The sequence below is a fragment of the Trichosurus vulpecula genome, chromosome 2 (genome assembly GCF_011100635.1).
Source record: "Trichosurus vulpecula isolate mTriVul1 chromosome 2, mTriVul1.pri, whole genome shotgun sequence".
NCBI classification, from domain to species: Eukaryota; Metazoa; Chordata; class Mammalia; order Diprotodontia; family Phalangeridae; genus Trichosurus; species Trichosurus vulpecula.
The window spans coordinates 118,817,869-118,840,113 of NC_050574.1; the positions used below are offsets into that span (position 1 = coordinate 118,817,869).

At 44.4% G+C, this 22,245-nt stretch overlaps 1 protein-coding gene across 2 annotated transcripts in view; it reads right to left on the bottom strand.

Annotated features, from left to right (window-relative positions):
• The window catches only part of MYO7A (myosin VIIA), a 140,748-nt gene that overhangs the window by 73,444 nt on the left and 45,059 nt on the right, over positions 1-22,245 (bottom strand). For both annotated transcript variants that reach the window (XM_036745400.1, XM_036745399.1), the window contains exons 15-21: positions 20,332-20,490; positions 17,466-17,558; positions 11,579-11,673; positions 10,443-10,527; positions 9,038-9,256; positions 5,838-5,945; positions 352-561 (exon numbers count right to left, since the gene is read on the bottom strand). In XM_036745400.1, the coding sequence (XP_036601295.1) occupies positions 352-561; positions 5,838-5,945; positions 9,038-9,256; positions 10,443-10,527; positions 11,579-11,673; positions 17,466-17,558; positions 20,332-20,490 (969 nt within the window). The remainder of the gene's footprint in view (positions 1-351; positions 562-5,837; positions 5,946-9,037; positions 9,257-10,442; positions 10,528-11,578; positions 11,674-17,465; positions 17,559-20,331; positions 20,491-22,245) is intronic.

Consider the following 22,245-nt stretch of genomic DNA (forward strand, 5'->3'; position numbering starts at 1 on the left):
CCTGAAAGGCGGGTCCTGAGTAGTCATCTATTTTACGCCCATCATGCTGTTTAGGAAATTGATTCCCAGAGATGGGAACTGACTTGCCCAAAGTTACACAGCCAAGTGAGTAGCCAAAGGAAGGATCTGAACCCAGGTCCTAGTTCTCCAGATTCAAAGCTCTTTCTACTCATCCAACATAGACCTTCCCCTGCTGCCAGAGCACTCTGGCTCTGATCACTTTCCTGCATGGAACTTGGTTAGTCTGTAGCTCACCAGCCCACTACCACACCCTTCCCACCTACCAGACAGAGGGGCTGGGGAGATGTCATGGGGATTCCCTCTGGGGCTGTCCCCTCCCCAAAGAATTACCTCGAAACCAGTGGGTGCCTGGCCCTCCTGGCCTGGCAGCGATGATGTCGTTCCCAGGAAGCCAAACATTTTGTCCACCATATCAGAATCATTGACAGGCTCATTGCGGGCTCTCTCCATCTTATCTAGCAGCTCCTTTTTCCTCCGGGCTTCTTCTTTCTCCTTCACTTCCCTCTCAGCATCTTCCCGGGCCAGCTGAGCCAGGCGCACCTATGGGCAGAAGGGAGATGGAAGGACGTCGTTCTCTGCAATCATGGCTGATCAACTCTGCTTACCCAAAAGCATGTATTAGGTGCTTACTATGTGCCAGGCACTGTATAAGGTCAACAGATACAAAGAAAGGTAAAAACACAGGCTCTGCCTTCAAGGAGCTCACATTCTAACAAGAGAGACAACATGTATCTACAAGATGTAATACAACGTAAATGAGAGGAAATCTCAGAGAAGCCACCAGCAGCCGGATGGTGGAGGGAGTGCAAAGAGTGTCCTGGAAAGGTCTCCTGCAGAAGGATGGAGTTGAGCAGAAACTTAATGGAATCTAGGAAAGCCAGAAGGTGGACGTGAGGAGAGAGAACATTCCAGGCATGGAACAAAGTCAGTCCACGACAATTACAAGTCACACAAGGATCAGAGGGCAAAGCCAGGGCTAAAGTCCTGGTCAGATCCCATCTGAAATATGATCTGGATGGCACATTTTAGAAGGAATAATGAGAAGCTGGAACAGACCTGGAGGAGGGCAATTGAAATCAATCAACTGATCAACAAACATTTAACATCCATTCTGTGCCAGGCACTGCTCTGGGTACCAGATGGTGAAGGGCCAAGAGCACACCACATGAGGAGCGGTTAAAGGAACTGCAGGTGTTCAGTCTGGAGAAGACTTGGAGGGAGAGGCTGTGACAGCTAGCTTCAAGCAGCTGAAGGATTATCATGTGTTCTTCTTGGTCCCAGTAGATAAAAAAGGACGAAAGTGACAAAAGGGCCAATTTTGACTTTATAGAATGAATGATTTCCCATAAGCACCATCCCAAGGTAGAGCTGGCTGCTTGACAGTCTTCAAGCAGGGGCGGTGTGTGATGTCACAGAGGGGATTCTTGTTCAGGAACAGCTTGGCCCACATGGTTTATGGTCTTCTTCCAGCTCTGAGAGTTGGGGAAACCGTGATCTCACATAGCACAGTTTGTATGCAGGCTGTTTGGGGCAATCACTTAGGATCATAGGATCCAAGACAGAACTGGGGGGGGGGGGAATCTTACAATCAAGCCAACTCATTTTATAGATGACATTAAGTTAAGTGACTTCAGGCCACACAGCTAGCAGAAATCACAGCCAGATTTCAAGTCTTCACACTAGAACTTGAATCTAGATTTTCTGATAGTTTTCTGCTGCGCCCCTGCCTCAAAGCCATCTCTGTTTAACCAGGACCAGGAGAATTACTCCAGACTCAGGCATCTTTCCATGCTGCTTCTCATGAGCACTGCTTTATTCTGCTGTCGGGAGCAGCGCGGTGGTGCCATAGTGCGCAAAATGTTGGGCTTGGAGTCAGGAAGCCCTGAGTGCAAATCCAGTCTCAGAAACTTCTTAGCTGTGTGACCTTGGTCAAGTTACTTAACCTCTGTTTGCCACTGGAGAAGGAAATGGCAAACTACTCTACTATCTTTGCCAAGAAAACAAAGAATCAGACACAACTTGAAACGACCAAACAATGCATTGTCAAATACTGAAGAACCTGTGATTTCACATGCTTGGAAACTGACCCAGATTCTAATCTGTCTATAATCTAGCATCAGAGAATAGTCTGACACATGGAGAGGTTAAATGACTTGCCCATGGGGTCCAACCAGTTGGTGAGTGTCAGAGGTGGAATTAGAACCTAGGTCTTCCTGACTGCTGGGCCAAGAGCTCTGCCCAGTAGGCCATACTGACTCTTTTAATGCACTAATCACATAGATTTTCACTATAATTAGTTATGCTCACATCTTTCTTTTGGGGGGGGGGGGGCTTGGTGAGGTAATTAGGGTTAAGTGACTTGCCCAGAGTCACAAAACTAGTAAGTGACAAGTGTCAAGTGTCTGAGGCTGGATTTGAACCCAGGTCCTCCTGCTTCCAAGGTGTGCTCACATCTTTCTGGACTATAAGTTCTGTGACAGCTGTCCCCCATGCCTGGAATGCACTCTCTCCTTATCTCCGACTCCCACTTCCCTTGATTTCTTTCAAGTCCCAGCTAAAATCGCACTTTCTACAAACCTTTCCCATTTCCCCTTAAATTCCAGTGCCTTCTCTCTAGTGATTATCTCCAAAATATCCTGTGTATCTCTTGTTGGTACATAGTTGTTTGCATGTTTTTCCCCCTTTGGACTGGAAGCTTCTTAAAAGCAAGGACTGTTTGCTTTATGGCCTCTTTTTTTAATCCCTAGTTTTTAACCTGGCACACAGTAGTTGCTTAATAAAGGCTTGCTGACTCATCTAAGATCTGTAACTTCCCTAGCACCCAACATAGTGCCATCACATGGCAAGAACTTAGTAAATGTTTACTGAACTTAACTGAGAAGTCAGGCAAGAGAGGCGGGTACTTCAGGCATTACACATTTGAGATACAAGAGACCCCTTGGATTGTTAAGTGCTCATATTTTGAATGACAGAAAATTCCATTCCCTGGGGGTCTTTAGAACACCCATGTTCAATCCCTGGTTTGGACTAGCTAGGTGATCCTCGATAAGTCATTTAAATGTCTCTGATCCTCAGTTTCCTCATTTGTAAAATGAAAATAACACTTCTACTACCTACCTCACTAACTGCCTCAGAGAGTTGTAATGTACAAAGTGGCACAGAAATGTGAGCTATTAAATGAGATGATTATCTGTAATGTGTTTAGCACCATGGCTGGCTGTAGGCTGTAAAGTGGTTAGCACAGCAGCTGGCTATACATAGTAGGGATTTAATAAGTGCTTTTTCCCTTTCCTTCCCTATTATTTCCATTATTTTTATTAGATACTAAGTCTCACACGTTGTCATGGTCAATAATATAGGGTAAAACAAAGAGATCAAAAAAGGGAAAGGATCTATTTGTGTAAAAATATTTATAGCAGCTCTTTTTGTGGTGGCTAAGAATTAGACATTGAGAGGATGCCCATTAATTGGGGAATGGCTGAACCAGTTGTGGTATATGATTGTAATGGAATATTATTTTGCTATAAGAACTGACAAGCAGGATGATTACAGAGAAACCTGGGAAGACTTACATGGACTGATACAAAGTGAAGTGAGCAGAACCAGGAGAACATCATACACAGTAACAACAATGTTATACGATGAAGAACTGTGAAGGTCTTGGCTATTCTCAGCAATACAGTGATCTGAGACAATCCCGAAGGACTCATGATGAAAAATGCTTTCCAACTTCAAAGAAAGAATTGATGTTGTCTGAATATAGACCGAAGCATACTATTTTTCCTCTTTTTTTCTCCTTCTTTCTTTCTTTCTTTCTTTCTTTCTTTCTTTCTTTCTTTCTTTCTTTCTTTCTTTCTTTCTTTCTTCCTTTCCTTTTCTTTTCTTTTTTTCTTTTTGAGTCCTCTTGCATAAAATGACTAATATAGAAATATTTTACATGATTGCACATGTATAATCTATGTCAGACTGCTTCTTGTCTCAGGAAGGGGAGAGGGGAGGAAGAGAGGGATAGAATTTGGAACTTAATTTTTTTAAGATGAATGTTAAAAAAATTTTTACATGTAATTGGAGGAAAAATAAAATATTATTAAAGAGAATACAGGGGAAGACCCATTCTCAGACTTTGCTAAGAGCACACAAAAGCCTCATCATGGCTGGGTTGGAAAATATTAGCTCCTGTTTCCATGATTCGCTAAGGTTTACAAAAATCACTTTCCTCACACCGGGGGTTAGGACAATAATGATGAAAATGATTATTTTTTAACCAAATCTGTGATCTCCTTACTGGAGGAAACTCTTGCTAAGGCTTGGTTTGGTGGAGTGATCATTAACTCTGAAATTAGAGCATCCACATTCAAATCCTACCTCCGATACTCACTGCCTATGGGACCCTTGGCAAGTCACTTAACTTCCCTAGACCTCAGTTTCCTCACTTGTAATATGACAGGGTTGGATTAGATGCCTCTGAGGTCCCTTCCAGCTTTAGGGCAATGATGCTTTCAAGCTTTTTTTTTTTTTACCAATCCAGACCAGTAGTATCTTAGAGGGGCACTAAATGCCTTGCCCAGTATGTAACCCCCTTGACTCTCTATGCATCGTAACACCTTGCCTCTCCAGCAGCAGGCATTAGTATCCCCTACTTTGCAAATGAGGAAAGTGAAGCCAGAAAGAAGTGAAATATGTCCACCATCATCACAAAACTAGGAAGTCTTCGCATCAACACTTAAACCTAGGTCTTCTGACAGTTTTCTACTGTGCCCCCTGCCTCGGGGCCATCCCTGTTTGGGTGGGGCCAGGGGCATCAAAGTTTGAGCTATAGATGTGCTATTGTTTTATGCCGAAGTGTTCCTAGAATACAGAATGGTCTGGAGCTGGTATGGTTGCCTTGGAGAGGGAGAAGAGCTGTAATGGCCAGCCTAACTTCTTACCCCCAAATTGTCTCCAGGGTCCCTAGCTAGGGACTCTCTCTCTCCCCATCTCCTAAGACCAACCCATCCCCAAGCAGAAGAGATATATGGATACTTGGCTCCTGAGCTTGGTGGCTTAGCGTTCAGCTTTTGCTCTGAGTGGGTGGTTGCACTGGGGAAGCTCATTCCTCAATGATGAACCCCTCAATTTATGTCCCAGTCTTAGGAGCTGGGTCCTTGTTTTCAACCAAAAGTCCCTGCCTTTGTTGCCTACCCTGAACTCCAAAGGAACTGGAGGCCTTTCCTTCTAGGAATCTTCCTTGTTTTGGTCAGTCCTCACAGGGTATGGAGCCCTTCCCTGGATTGGAAACCTACCCCCTGAGGCTGGGTCCCTGCCATTTGCTGCCAGACCTCCCTGATTCAGAACCCATCTGCCTGATTTTTTTGTTGTTGAGTCATTTCAGTCATGCCCAATTCTTCATGACCCCATTTGGGGTTTTTGGCAAAGATATTGGAGTGGTTTGCCATTTCCTTCTCTGGCTCTTTTTACAGTTGAGGAATCTGAGGCAAACAGGGGAAAGTGAATTGCCCAGGGTCACAGGGCCAATAAGTGTCTGAAGCCAGATTAGAACTCAGGAAAATGAGTCTTCCTGGTTCCGGGCCCAAGACTCTATCCACTGAACCACCTGGCTGCCACCTGATTTTACTTTGATTTATTTTCTGCTGATGGATTGGTCCATACTGTGCCACCCCCACCCCCAATCTACCACACCACTCCCCTTCTGCTGGACCCCCTTGGTCCTGAGAACACCATTCCTGGAAAACCTCAGTGAAGCCCAGAGCAGAGAAGAGAGAGAAGGCCTGGGGCGCCCCTGGCCTTTGGATCCTGGGCCTTTCCCCTTCGCTTACCTGATGTTTCTTCTCTGCCTCCTCCTTTGCCTTCTTCGCACTCATCTCCTTTTTCAGTTTCTCCTCCTCTGCCAGCCTCAATTTCTCAGCTTCCAAACGGCGAAGATACTGGGGGTAGGGGCAGGGAAGAGAGGAAGAGACTTTAAAACAGAGCAGATGGAAGGAAACTATGGTCCTCAGAAGCCCTTGGAACATAGGACTTCGGAGTTGAAAGGGACCTGAGATGTTGGTCTGGCCCAACATTCTCACTTGGGGGAGAATGGGGGAAAGTGAGGCCCACCCAGAGAGATTAAAGTGATCTGCCTGGGGTCACACACGTAGCAAATAACTGATTCAAGATTTGAACCCGGGATCTCTGACTTCAAATACAGTTCTCTTTCTGTTATATCACATTACCTTCAATTGCATATTGTATATATAATTGTCACTGGAGCCAGAAGTACTGAATTCAAACCTCAGTTTGGCTATTTATTATAATCTCCTTTTTTTGGAGAGGGGAAGGCAAGGTAGTTGGGGTTAAGTGACTTGCCCAAGGTCACACAGCTAGTAAGTGTGTCAAGTGTCTGAGGCCGGATTTGAACTCAGGTCCTCCTGACTCCAGGGCTGGTGCTCTACTGACTATACCACCTAGCTGCCCCACAGTTGGGCTATTTACAAGCTATACAAGTGTACAAGCTATTCTGAGCCTTAGCTGCCTGAAATATGCTAGATCAGACATTCTTAACCTGGGGTCTGTGAATTTTAAAATATGTATATTTACCTGCAATACGTAAATATATAATTATATTTTATACTATAAAATATATATATGTATATATATATATATATAAATTGTTTCCTTTGTAATCCTATGAGTTTTATTTTATGCATTTAAACACATTATTGTAAGAAGAGATCCATAGGCTTTACCAGGCTGCTAGAAAGGTCCATGATACAAAACAGGTTAAGAGTTCCTGCTTCACAGAAAATTGGGAGAAAATCTTTACAACTAGTGTCTCTGATAAAAGCCTCATCTCCAAAATGTACAGAGAACTGAGCCAAATCTATAGGAATACAAGTCATTCCCCAGTTAAGAAATGGTCAAAGGATATGAACAGGCAGTTTTCAGAGGAAGAAATTAAAGATATCTACAGGCATATGAAAAAATGCTCTAAATCACTACTGATCAGAGAAATGCAAATCAAAACAACCCTTAGATACCACATCTCTCCTGTCAGATTGGCTAAAATGACAAAACAGGAAAATAATAAATGCTGGAGAGGATGTGGGAAAATTGGAACATTGTTACATTGCTGGTGGAGTTGTGAACTGATCCAGCCATTCTGGAGAGCAATTTGGAACTATGCCCAAAGGGCTATAAAAATGTTCATATCCTTTGACCCAGCAATACCGCTTCTAGGGTTGTATCCCAAAGAGCTCACACAAGTGGGAAAAGGACCCGTATGTACAAAAATATTTATAGCAGCTCTTTTTGTGGTGGCAAAGAATTGGAAATCAAGGGGATGATCATCAATTGGGGAATGGCTAAACAAGCTGTGGTATATGAAGGTAATGGAATACTATTGTGCTATAAGAAATGGGGATGATATGGACTTCATAATAACCTGGAAAAACCTACACAATATAATGCTGGGTGAGCGGAGCAGAACTAGGAAAACATTACACAACCACAGACAAATGGATTCTGTGATGACTAACCCTGATAGACTTGGCTCTTCTCAGCAATACAAGGTACAAAGACAACTCCAAAGGACTCATGATGGAGAGAGCTTTCTACATCCAGAGGAAGAACTACGGAGACTGAATGCAGATTGAGGCACACTTAATGCTGGCCTTTTTTTCCCTTTGTTTTTTTTTCTCTTTTGTTTTTGGGTTTTTTTTTGTTTTGTTTGTTTGTTTTTTCCCATGATTCATTCCATTGGTCATAATTCTTCTTTACAACTTGACTATTGTGTAAATAAGTTCAATGCGGAGTTATATGTAGAAGATATATCGGATTCCATGCCCTCTTAGGGAGGCAGGGGGGAGAAAATCTAGAACTCAAAATTAGGTAGAACTGAAAGTTGTAAGCTAAAAATAAAAAAATCTCAAAAAAATGAGTTCCTGATTCAGGTATTTCAAAAACCTTGTCTTCTCATTCCATCCTCCCAGCAGCATGGTGAGTATCTCCATTTGACAGATTGAAAAACTGAGGTTTCTGTTTAAGTGACTTCTCTTTGAGGTCACATAGTAAGTGGATGAGCCCAGATAATGCCATCCCATATAAATATTCACCTTGGGAGACCATGTCTGAGTTTTGCTGATCTCCTCCCCTTTCTTTTGCTCCTCTTCCCCTCATTCCATAACCAAGAGATACTAAGGGTATGAAACTATGCTGCAGAGCCAATACTGGAGGCTGCAGGACTGGCCTACCAAAGCCATAAGAGAGTGATGTCTTGGGAAGACATGATGCATGAGGCAAATTGTCATCTCCCAGAGCCTAGCTACCCTCTTTGGAGGGCTTTTCCTGCCTGACCTCCCCCATGCTGTCCTTCCTTCTTCCTATAATCTTTGGGGAGCTATGGCAAATTTCTTTGTGACCCCTGCTTTTCACTCTGGCAGGCTTGATGGGACATGCCTTCCTGTTTACTCTGAGTGCCCATTTCCCCTCAGGTGGGTTCTCTTTCAGGTGCCAGTAATTGCCCAGACTTACAGGTACTTCTTGCTCAAGAAGGCAGGGTCTTCACCAATATTGAGAGTGGACCTGGCCCTGCCTTGGTCCTTGAGGGAGGTGGGGAGAACAGGGAGTTCAAAGAAGCCATAGAATCTTTAGAGCTGGGATAAAAAGCCTAGCTCATGTTTCTAGAGCCCCTTAAAGGCATCTCTGGTGCCAGGTCTCTGCATGCTCCCAAGCATGCTCAGATGATACATGTGAAAAATTCAATTCACTTAATGACAGAATATCAGGGCTGAAAGGAGTCTTAGAGGACAAAATGTCAGAACTGGAAAGAACCACAGAACATGGACTATTAGAGGCAGAAGGGGCCTTAGAACATAGATCTTGGAATGATAGAACACAGAATGTTAAGAGCTGGAAGTGAAACCCCTGAGTCTAAACTCTAATCTGCCCAAGGTCTAACGCTGCCCCAGGCCAATGCCCACCTTAGGAGTGGTGGGCTGGGGAGGGGGTTGGGGTTCAGGTTCTCCCATTCCCAACTCACCTCCGCCTTCAGGCGCCTATGGAGTCTCCGGGCTATCATGCCCCTCGCATAGGCCTGCACAGTCAGGACGGCCCAGAGCCGGTGTCGGAAGGCTCTTCGTACCAGGTAGCCCCGACACCTGGCCTGGAAGTCGATGATCCGCCTTCGGGCCAGTCGGTACTGCTTGTGGAGCTTCCTGGACCGGTACAAGGCCTGGAGCCGCAGGAAACCAATCCTCATCTGCAACCAAAGTGGGATATGACCTTTCAGGGACTCCTCCTCCGGGAAGCTTTGCCATACCAACCTCTCCTCCAGGCCAGGTTGTCCCCAGCAACCTTAGAGCTTCCAACACAATTCTCTGGAGATACTTTATCCCAATTTCATCTCTCTCTTTGCACTTAGGGTTCCCTGAGGGCAGGGACTTTCTCCCACCTCAAACAAGAGCCCACATCTCTCTTCATATTTCATGCTCCCCAGGGCAAGGTCAATGCCTCACCTACTGGCAGGGAGTCCCTGACAGCAGGGACAGTGCCTCCTCAGGCCAGAAGAATAAAGACTGAGACCGCCTTCTCAGATTAGGTGGTCCCTGAAGGTGAGGACTATGTTTCTAACATGGCTGCTACCTGAGGGCAGGGACTGTGTCTGCCCCTTCAGACCAGGGCAAGTGAAGAGATAAGAGCCACATCTCCACTCCCTTTAGCTCCCCACAGTGCCCAGCTCATAGTGCTTAACTAATAAGTCTTTCTGCCTAATTAACAAGACAACAATCTCTGTAACAATTTCTCCAAAGCATATCTAATTACCTCCAAAGGAATGTCATAAAATTCCCCCCAAAAAACTCTACAGAGAAAATTTATTTTCTGTGCCCCCATCCATAGTAAGTGTTTGATATATACTTGCTAAATGATTAGAGGGAAAATACATCTAAGCTAGAAGGTTCTTTAAGGATCTTTTAGTTAATCCAGCCCCTTCATTTCACAGATGACAAAAATGAGAACCAAAGAGAAAACAACTTTGGGGCTTCCCCTGACTCCCAAGCTGAGGAATCAGTACATTTTACCATCCTTTTAAGAAAAAAGGATAACCCAAAAATTAAACAATTAAAAAAAAAGTTGAGCATTCTGGGTTTCTTGCACAGAAATCATAGTGTCTTGGATTCTGATGAGGAAACATAGTACACAAATAGATCCATAGATCCTGATGAGGCCTAGGGATGTTGTGACATGTCCAAGGCCATATGGGGAATAAGTGTCAGAGGTAGGATTTGAACCCAAGTCCCCTGGCTCTAGAGTAAGTGTTCTTGTGACCACTTAGCCAAGCTCTCTTTCTTCTGGAAATGGCCGGCTTTGTCCATTCATCATGGAAAACAGCCCGGCGGCGATTGACCAAGGGGTCCCAAGGCCTCCCCTCTGGGAAGTGCACTTACCGCCCCATAATTCTTCCTGCAGTTGTGGCCCCGCCAGTGCCTCTGAATGAGCGTTGCAGCATTCTTCAGCCTCAGGTAGTTGGACCTTAAAACCATCAGCACCAGCATCAGCATCCTCCGAGGATGCCAATGAGGCACTTCACAGTTTAGAAAGAGCCCACCTCACAAAACTGTGGGAGTTAGGTAATTTAGGGATCATCATCTTCATTCTATAGAGGACGTGACTTGTCCAGGGTCACACAGCAGCTCAGGGGCACCGCTGGGATTTGGAGTCACTTTTCTTGACACAGAGTAGGCCCAGGCTCTTCCTACTATAATATTTGATACCTGTAAAGCTCCTCTAGCTTAGTCTCATTGGATCTACACATAACCGTGGGAGGGAAGTAGGCTAGGGGTTATTTTAGCCCTTTTACAAAGGTAGAAATTGAGGCCCAAGGAGTGGAAGAACCTTGACTGAGATCATATGGACAATTAAATATTAGCACAGCTTGGGGCTAGGGCCCAAATCTCCTGACTCCACTGGCCGGCCTGGGCAGAAACGCTGGGCTCCCCCTTTCTATGCCCTGGGCAGAATGAATGGACAATTTCTTCTTCCTCTTATTCTTGTGAATGAAAAACACTGTCTTTTCTTCTCAAAGATGACAGTGAAGTGGGATATACATATTACATATGTGGGTAATATCATGAAGATATTTATTCTATGTCTGTGTTTCTGACATGAGCACATATATGTGTGAAGGCACACACATGTGTCCAGTATTGTGTGATTCTGTGAATGTATGTGTATGTGAATGTATAACTTGTGGATGTCAATTCATGTATGTGCAAGTACAAAATGCTTGTAAGCATATGTGGGAGCTTGATTTGTCAATCTACTATATGTAGGTTCATATATGTGCAAATTCATGTCCGTGGGTGAATTATTCATGCATTTGCATGCCATCATGGTGTGCACGTGTAGATTCGATGCCTAATGCAGTGTTTGTCATATGGTAGGGGCTTGATTATATGCATGTAAGTGAATTAGTGTGTACATATTATATATGTGTCTACCTGTCCCTCTCCACGTCTATATTTATGTGTAGGCTAGAGTATGTGTATGTGTTTGTATGTGTATGCGAACAGCTCCCAAATACCTGTCTTTAAATCCTCGGATGACTTTCTGAAGGAGGATGACTCGGTCGGTGATAGCTTTGTCCCTCTCAATCTCAAGGAGCATGTCATGGTGATCCTAGGGAGAATACCATCCATGAGTGTCCAAGAAGCCTTTTCCTAACCAGCTTTTCAGTTACAACACAGATTCCAAGCTCCGAAGGGCAAGGCCATATTTCTCCTTGGAGATGATATTGTTATTATAGTGTCAACTGTTCTCCTGGTTCTGTTCATTTCACTTTGTGTCAGTTCATACAAGTCTGTCCAGGTTTCTCTGCAATCATCCCCTTTGTCATTTCCTATGACTCAATGGTATTTCAGTAATTTACTTTGCTCAACTATATATATTTGTTACAGGAATTTGCCTTTCTTTTGAGTGAGGGCAAGTGGTAGGGAGATGAAACAAATGTTTATTAATATAAAAATAAAATACAATTATTAAAAAATTCTAATTGGAGGGAAATTGGGGTGCTGTCGAGTTCCTAAACTAGTGAGGGATTGAAGAATGTCTTAATTTGCCATGAATTCAATTTTTTTTCATCTAGCTGTCAATACAATTTTTTTTCATTGACTTTTATGAACTATGTGCTTGCAAAGAGAATTACCAACATTGCCTGGGGTTGTTGAGAGAGTTTCCTAAACTCCTAGATAGGATGAAAGTTAAAAAAACTCTTTTTTCATAGTTTGGCTAAACCTTAACCTTCCCAGATTATTTCTTTTCATGTACACTGGTAAACCAGACTCCTTGCTGTTCCCCTCAAATTCATCATCTCCCATCTCAATTTTTTTTAACATTCTGCTTCCCAAAGTCTCCCCCAGCTCCAACATTCCATGTTCTAAAGTCCCTACCAGTACAAATATTTTGTTATCTAAGATCCAAAGTTTCTTCCTGCTCCAACGTTCTGTGTTCTAAGATTCCTTACAGTTCTGACATTCTAATTGCTAAGGTCCCTTCCAGGTCTGACATTCCATTCTTTCAACTATAACATTCTATTTTGTAAGGTCTCTTTCATCCCTCCCAGTCTGACATTCTGGGTTCTAAGCCCCCTTCAGCTCCAACATTCTGTGTTTTGCTCCAAGGTCCTTCCCAGCTCTGACTTTCTATGTTCCAAGGGCCCTACTCGCTTGATGTCTTTATGAGCCTCCAGGAGTCTGACCTCTCTCCAATACCAATCTCTTGCCAGAGATGAGAAGCCCAATCTCCTGGAGCCATTTCACATCTCCAACCTGAGCCCTGAGAAACAACATAAACTTCCCATGGGGCACTGTGTTTTCGGAGTCCTTTCATATCCAACAGCTTGGATCCTACCAAAAAGCCAGAGAGGGAGGCAGGACAGGGATTATTAGCCCCATTCTACAAAAGAGGGAGACAGAGGCTCAAAAAGAAGTCTGCTCAAAGATACATGAGGATCTTCAGTTCAAGTCCTGGTCTGATACATGCTTCTTCACAATGTCCCTTTAAACTGGGTAGCTGGGAGCTCCTTATACAGGCAAACTTCTCCCAGAGGCCCAGGTCCTCTAGGGCAGCCAGAAATCACTTTAAGAGTTGGGCCAAGACCGAATTGTCCCACAAGTTACAGGCACAGTCCTACAGGAAGGGGGCCATTCTTTGCCCATCCCTTTGTGTCCTAGACAAGTGTTATTTCACAGTGACTTTTATTATTATTTCTGTTATAACAGATCATAACAAACCTTGAAACACTAAGTAAATCTGTCCTCTTCCTAAGCAATAATAATGACAGATCTACACAGGGCTTTGAGGTTGGTTAAGATCACTTATAATAATGACAGCCGTTACTATTTCTATGATTCACATAGCACGTTCCCCAAAATAGTTATGTAAGGTGGCTAATGCAAGTATCATCAGCCTCATTTTACAGATGAAGAAACTGAGGCTCAGATAAGGAAACTGACTTGCTTCAGATTGCACGATGTAGTGAGTGTCAGAGCAGGACCTGAAGCCGGGTTTTCCTTGGCCTCTCTTCCACACATGCTGCCTTGTTGTGAAAGAAGGCTTTCCTGCATTCACGTGAGTGACCTTCCACACTTCCTGTCACACTAGCCCTGGTCTTCCCCTCCATGACCTCTCCTGTTCCTCATTTCCTGCTCGGGCAGCTGGCTGAGCCAGATAACACCTGCCTGGTCAGTGGGGCTAAGAGGGACATCAGAAACACTGTTGAGAATTATGCAGGGACATGTGGGTATGGCTGATTGGAGAAGAAGGCTGAGCTGAGCATGTCCAAGCATAGGCTAGACTAGCGAAGAGCCACCAAGGAGCTAGATCTCTACTCTCAGGAGAACAGAAAGGAGAGAGACTCTGCGGCAAAGTCAAGTTAGTGCTGACACCCTAGTTACAGACTCGTTGACTAAATCAACGGCCAAAGACTGTTAGAACACAGCCTCTCAAATCAGAAAGGGACCCTAGAAAGTGAGCATAGACTGTCAGAGGTGGAGGGGGCCTTAGCACACGGAATGTCAGAGCTGGCAAGGACTTTAAAGCACAGAATGGTAGAACTGGAAAGGGCCTTATAATGCCAGAGGTGGGAGGGTCCTTAGAACAGGGAATGTCAGAGCTAGGCATGGGTGCTGGTCAAGACAGCTTTGCTGTAAGTGTCTTGAGGTCCAAACAACTTTAAATAACCTCTGAGCTCTTTAAAAATGGCAAAGTGTGGGTATGTCTATATGAATGATTATTTCAGAAAATAGGCAAAATTTTGATCAGTTTTCAATATAATACTATACACTTGGGAGCCCCCTGCAATAAAATTTGGACTATTTCATGGACATCATGAACAAATTTATGCTCACCCTCTATATTTGTTAGGCTGGACCCGCTCAATGTTCTGAGGGGTACCCACTATGTTTTGTTTTGTAAATAAAGAAGGATTAAAATGTATTTTATTTTTCATCATTTCTGCATTTAAATGCACAGTGTTTGGTCACCTTTCCTTTTATATTTTATCTTCTCTGGAATGACCACAATCGTTCTAGAATATTGTGCATGTCTGATCACTGAATTAGGCATCTGCCAGCACCCCCTCTTCCCCATCTAGCTGCTCCCCACCTTCTCCTGCTCCTCTCTAGGTGCTTGGGTAACTAATGTAGTGCTTTGTAGTGTTGGGTGAAATTGCTTACTTCATTTCTCAGAAAGACTGTACCTTTGCTACTTTTTTCTAACTTTTTGCTCCTTTTAAAACAAAAAGGTCCAAGGCTAAAAGTTTCCTTAAAAAAAAATAAGACTGTCCCTGCCCTCAAGAAGCTTGTCATTTAGTAGGGGAGATAAGAGACAAACCATCAGCCAAAGCACCACAGGGGAGGTGCTTAGTGCTCTGGGGGTTCTTGAGAAGGGAAAGAGCATGTCCAGTCTGGTGACGTCAGGGCGGGTATCCTAGACAAGCTGGCATCAGAGCTCAGCCTTGAAAGATGGGTAAAATTTCACAAAAGATAGTGAGCTCCCCAGCTGGGTGGGATCCAAGCAGGGCACTATTTCAGGAGGGGCCCAGAGGCATGCTTCCCTTTGGGAAGGGCTCCCCTCTCCTAAATTCTTGTCCTCTTCCTTACCCACAGCCTGACCCTGAAAGTCTACTTTCCTCCCTGCTCCCTGCTTTGCAGCTTTCTCTTTAAGTGTTGTCTTCCCCAATTAGAATGTAAGCTTCCTGAAGTCAGGGGCTGGTTTGCTTGTATTAGTGTTGGCAACACTTAATGCAGTGCTTGGGAATCAGTAAATGCTTAATAATCTATCCTCTCTTTCTATCCCCCCTCCATTCTCTCTTATTCCTACTTTCTCCCCTCATTCTCTCTCTCTCTCTCTCTCTCTCTCTCTCTCTCTATTCATTCTCTCATTCTCACCATCTCTCTCTCATTCTCTCTCTTTCTCTCTCCCTTCATTCTCTCTCATTCCCACTTTCTCCCCTTATTCTCTCTCATTCTTACTATCTCTCTCTCATTCTCTCTCTCTCCCCTCATTCTCTCTCATTATCTCACTCTCCCTTCATTCTCTCTCATTCTCACCATCTCTCTCTCTCATTCTCACTCTTTCATCTCTCTCTTTTTTTCCTTTCTCAAAGTCTCTTTCTCTGTTTCTCTCTCTCTTTGAAAATGGAACAAGAAAAGGCAGGTTTGTTATTGCCACATGGGAAAGGCCTTGAATGCCAGGCGGAAAATACAACAAAGGGCCTATCGTGGGAAGGGAGGGAGCACTAGGCATATAAACAGATATAGCTGACCAGATGATTTAAAAAGAGAGCAATCATTGCCACATTTCTAGCCTACCTCCACTGAACCCATTCTGAGGTGTGCGGAGGACTAAGTTGACAGAATGTATCAGGATGGGTGAGTGTGGGAGGGACAGAGGAAGAGGGCCTCAGCTGTCTGGACAATTTTCTGAGTGCCCTCCTGCCACCAAAGGTTCTACAGGGAGCCTCGAGGCCTTAGAGCCTATGAGAGTGAAAAACTCTGGTCTTGGCATTCCCTACACTGTCCCTCATCCAACACCCCTACTGCTGTTGAAGGCTCCATTCCACCTTTGTCCCAGTCACCCAAGCATGAAACTCTAGAGTCATCTAGACCATTCCTTTTCTCTCCTCCCCTGCCCCCCATCCAATTCAAAGTTTAGGTAAGATAGGGTTTTTGCCATCAAAGAACTTACAATCTAATAGGAGGATAAGACATCAGCACAGATAACACACAATCTTACATGATAAGTAGATCAGAGAGGAATAAACAAAATTTTCTATTTGAGTTTCAAGAGGGAAAGTTATTATGGACAGAGCAACTAGAGGAAACCTCATAGAGAAGAAGGGAAAAAAATTGAGCAGATGCAGAGGGAGAAGGAAGGCATATTAGGCATGAGGAACAGCATAAGCAAAGGTAAGGAAAGTGGAAAGTGCAGGGCAGATCCATCTTAGACCTCAGGTTCCAGGCAGAGCCAACATGGAGGGGTCCAGACCAAGACCCAGCTGAACTCTTACAATATTGCCCTTTAAAAAACTTTAAAATAATGCTGCAAATCAATTTTTGGAGCGGCAGAGACAAGACAAGGTCTAAGGGAGACATTGTTCTAGCCTGAGACAACTTATCAGGTCCTCAGGAGAGGTCTGTAACACTGAGGTGGATGCAGAAGCGCCAGTCAGTAGTGGGCCTTGGAGGCAGGTGCAGCAGCAGCAGCTTCAGGAGCCCTCTGCCCAGAAACAGTAAGGGAGTCAGACAACTGTTCAGAAAGAGATTACAGAGACCCTTTTCTGGAACAGGCTGCAGCTTGTGCTGATTGGCAACTCTATTGCCCATAAGCAGTCCTGGGCCATGGTTCCAGGATGGAGAGGAGCCCTTGTGGCCTGTCACAAGGAATCAGGAACCCTGGTTACAATTTCAGGGCCAAGAGGAACACTGTCATTTGAGATTATTCTGATCAATACAGTTCTCTAAGACAATTCCAAAGGATTCATGATGAAAAACGCTCTCCACCCCCAGAGAGAGAACTGATGAACTCTGACTGAAAATTGAAGTATAATTTTCTCACTTTGTTTTTTTTGTTTTGTTTTGCCATATGGCTAATACAGAAATATGTTCTGCATGATTTCATATGTATAATTGATAGCATATTGCTTGCCTCCTCACTGGTAGGGGTAGGAGGCAGGGTGAGAATCTGGAACTCAAAATTTAAAGAGAAAAGAATGTTAAAAATAAAATAAATAATAAAAGAATTAGATGTTAAAAAAAGAAAAAAGAAAGTACAGGATGAGCTTGAAGACAAAAAAGTAATCTGCTGTTGTCTGTGGAATTCCTTCCCCCCACACCTGAATAACAGTGACCTCTTGACCCTTCACTCTCCCCCCAACCACCATCAACCCAAGATGGATGGTCATGCTTTACCTTCAGAAAGATCTTGGTTTTGCCAATCTGCCAGTCATCATGTTTCCCTAGTACAACCTCAGCAATACGTTGGCAGGTACCCCGAAGATCTTCCTGGAGAGTGGAGAGTGTTGAAAGAGGAAATAAAGTTAGTCTGATCTGACTTGTTCTTGATGAAGCCATTCTCTGTTCTCAAGGACCTTTCAGCTCTAACAGTCTATGGCCCTCCCAGCTGTGATATTCTGTGTCTAAGGTTCCTTTCATCTCTAGCATTATGGGTTCTAAGTTTTCTCTCTTTCCATTTCTTACATTCTGTGTACTAAGTCCCCTTCCAACTCTGAAATTCCCTGTTCCGAGCCCCTTTCCAACTCTGACATTCTATGTACTAAGGTCCCTCCCAGCTCTGACATTCTATGTTCTAAGGCCCCTCCTAGCTCTGACATTCAGTGTTGTAAGGTCCCTCCCAGTTCTGACATTCTGTGTTCTAAGATCCCTTCCATCTCTAGCATTCTGTGTTCTAAGGCCCCTCCTAGCTCTGACATTCTGGATTCTAAGTTCCCTTCCAGCTCTGACATTTTACATGGCCCCTAAACTGGGTCCTGAAGGAACACGGGGATTCAATAGACATAAATGGGGAAGGAGTACATTCTGCCTATCGATATCTTCATCCTGCAAGGCTCAGTGTAGGTGGCCCCTGGCCTGTAGTCTACTATTCAGCCATTGTTCATTTCCAGTACCTCTCACTACCCAACCTCTAAAATACAAGTTCTCTTCCAAACCACCCCAGGAGTGACCTATCCCTAGAGCCCAACCTTATCTTCCACCTTAACTCAGTTGCTCCAAAGTAAAAATAACGTGTGACCCTTTGGGTGCTCTTAGAGCTCTTCAAAGTGCTACTAGATGCCATCACCTCTTCCTAACAGGTCTGTGAAATGGGCGGGGCAGGTCTTAGCATAATCTCAATTTGAAAGATGATAAAACTGAGGCCCAGAAAGGGAGAATGAGCTATCCATGGTCACTTAGGAAATGAATGATAGAACCAGGAGGAGAAGTCAGGCTGCTGACTCTAGGGACCTAAGGCTTTTTTCCCTACCCTAAGCTTCCTCCCCTGGCCTGGGTTCAAATCTAAGCTCATCCGCTTCTCGGTAAATAAGAAGCTTGGCCTAGATAATCAATTAGGTCTCTCTTGACTCTAAATCTATGATCCTATGATCCCAATTGCAAAGCTAGAAAATTCTGTCACTTCATTTTTCTTCCTGGAGATGACATGACATGACAATTAATAATCAATCCATTATTAAGTGCCTACGCAGATATGTGATATCAGTTGAGATGATATATGACAGATATGGTATCAGTTATATCATGACATGTGACATGATATGATACCAATCGCTATGATATATGACATGATATCAATAATTAATGAATTATTAAGTGCCTATGCTGTGCCAGGCCCTGTGCTAAGAGCTGGAGATACATAAAGAGGCAAAAGACACTCTCTGCCCTCGAGGAAATTCTGATCTAATGGGGGAGATAACATGCAAACAAATGTGTATAGAGAAGTTAAATACAGGATGAATAGGAGATAATTAACAGAGGGAAAGTACGAAAATTAAGAGGGGTTGGGAAAGGCTTCCAGTAAAAGATGAGATTTTAGTTGGGATTTAAAGAAAGCCAGAGAAAGTAGTTGGAGCAGAGGAGGGACAGGTTCTAGGCATGGGGGACAGCCAGAGATAATGCCTGGAGCTGAGAGATGGAGTGTCTTGTTTGTGGAACAGCCAGGAGGCCAGTGGCCCTGGATAGAAGAGTATGTGCTGAGGAGCAAGGTGTAAGAAGACTAGAAAGTTGAGAGGGACCTAGGTTCTAAAGGGCTTTGAATGCCAAACGGAGCATTTTGTATTTGCTCCTGGAGGTGATAGGGAGCTATTAGAGTTTATTGAGTAGGAAAGTAACACAGCCAGTCCTGTGCTTTAGGTAAGGTAGGATTTCCAACAGTTAGAGATCACAGAGCTCATACAATTCACGGGATCTAAAACTAGATATGATCTGTTCCAAAATGGAACGGGCTGCCTTGGTAGGGGAAAAGGTGATGAGCTCCCTGCCTGGAGTAGTATTCAAGTATCCCTGGCACTTAGCACAGTGCCTGGCACATAGCAGATATTCATTATACAAGCACATGTTTGCTGATTGATTCTCAGCATGTCACTTAAAACCTGCCATAGCTCGACTCCAACCTACGTCTCCAGGTTTCTCTCACACTCCTCCCCCTCATATAGTTTATATTCCAGCCAAACTGGATGACTAGCCGGCCCCTGATCTCACTCCGCCCCCTCTGACTGTGTATATCTGGATGTTTGTGCTGACCTTCTCTCAAGTCTGGAACATGCCATCTCCTCATCTCTACCTGTTGAAATGTTCCTCTTCTCCCCAGGTTCAGCCTGAATGATCTAGATTCCATGAACTCTTCCCTGAATTCCTAAGCTGAAAGGGTTCACTCCTTCCACAAATTTCCTCAGAGAACTTTATCTGGATTTCTCCCTTGCCCTTTTCATAGTCTCCCTTTTGTCCTGCCCATCTGTGTATTTGCTGTACTCCAGCCTCATATTAGACTGTAAACTCCTTGAGGTGAGGGGCTGTGTTGTTTTCTACCTTTGTATTTCTTGGACTGATTAGAGGTCCCTGGCACAAAATAACATTTGGTGAATTCTATTGAATGGTCTCTTACTGGCATTTGGGCCCCTATGTCCACTATCCTTTTCCCTCCCTGGACCGTTTTGGCAGAAGCTGCCCAGAAACTCCATATCCCGGCCTGGCCCAGTCTTCGCCCCCTTGGCAAAGATCCCCCAAGTGTCTGGGGGCTGCTGCATGGCATGCCCAGCTATACCTGCTTATAAGCCGGCTTCACTCCAGGCATAAGCACACGGTAGCGCTCCACAAACTCCACGAAGGTGTAGCGGATAGGGTAGCCGGCCCGGCGGATCCTGATGGTCTCCATCATCCCAGAATATCTCAGCTGGCGCACACAAAGGTGCCGGTCAAAGAGCTGGTGGGAAAACAGGAGAAGTGAGGAATGGTTCTTCCTCTAGTCTTCTGTCTGCCTTCCTCCTGGCATTAGACAGAATTAGAGCACTATCGTAAAATGGTGGTGGTGGTGGTGGTGGTAATGGTGGTGGTGGTGGTGGTAATGGTGGTGGTGGTGGTAATGGTGGTGACGATGATGATGATGATGATGATGATGACCACCTCAGGCTTTGGAGCCAGAGGACCTGGGGTAATCTCAGCTCAGCCACTTACTAATTGTAACCCCAAGCAGTAAGATGCTTCACAAACTTTAACCTACCTTCAGGGTTTATTGTGATGAGAGATAATAAAGCTCTCTCCCTTGGCTTCATTTTTTTTTGTCAAAATGGGAATAGTAATATTTGGACTACCTCCCCCATGGGGCGATTCATAGAATCACAAGTTTTGAGATGGACCTTTAGAGGTCATCTAAGGTCATTTTGCTGATAAGGAGAATAAGGCCAAAAGAAACTGAGTCATTTGCCCAAGGTCTCATATGTAATAAGTGACAAGGCTGAGATTCAAACCCAAGTCCTCTGATCCACAATATAGTATTCATAGGATTATAGATTCGGAACTAAAATGGCTTTTACCGCCCATCTGCTCCAATCCTCTCATTTTTACAAACAGGGAAGCGGAGGCCCAGAGTGATTAAGCAACCTTGTGTGAAGTCACACAGGTGGTAAGTAGGAGGAGGAGTCAGGATTTCCACCCAGGTGCTTGGATTCCAGTTGGTCCTACGCTGCCAGTGAAATGCTGCACATGAGAAGCTTTGTAACCTTTAGAATGCTCATGGTTCCTAAGCAATACCAGTCTGACGTTAAGAGCAGCAAGTCTAATGTCATTGCTGAGAAAAAAGGAAGGAGTTTTTCCTTTCACTCCGCATGCAGCCCCATGCAGTCAAAATGCAGGTGTCTGCCTAGTCCTGTCCAGAAAGGAAGTATTCCCTTCTCAGGACCCAGAGAGGGCAAAGTTCTTTGGGAGCAATGGGCAACTGGAGCATCCCAGTGTCCCAGCCCACCCCCATCTTCCTGTGGTTCTCATCAAGCCCCCCCTCAACCCATTGTCCCCCCAACAAACAACTTCATTGATCTGGAAACTGAGTGCCAACTATGTGCCAGGCACTGTGCTAAGGAGATACAAAAAGAAGCAAAAGACAGCCCTGACCTCAAGGAACTCATGTCGGGGAGACAACAGGCAAACAAATAAATACAAAGTATGATATATACAAGATCAATGGGAGATAATTAGCTGAGGGAGGGCACTAGAAATAAGAGGGGCTGGAAGAGCCTTCCTGTAAAAGATGCACTGAGGGAGCAAGCTGGGACTAGTGATAGCAGGAACAATCATATTTCTCATTTCCGCATCACAACAAGCCCTGAAGGCAGGTTAAAGTTTGTGAAGTACTTTACAAATATTTCATTTTATCTTTATATCGACCCTGGGAGCTAGGTGTTGTTACTATCCCCATTTCACAAGTGAGGAATTGAGGTAGACAGGAAGTTAAGTGACTTGCCCTAAGTGCCTGAGGCTGGATTTGAACTCAAGTCTTGCTGAGGTCACTGAAGTCACAGTTCCTTTCCTTCCCAGAGCTCCCCTCCAGTTACCTTCCTATTCAGCCCGTGTGTGTGTGTGTGTGTGTGTGTGTGTGTGTGTGTGTGTGAGATAGAAGCTATCCTTCCTGCCCCAAAGTAAACAAATCCATGTTCCATGAACAACACACTCCCTCTCCAGACTC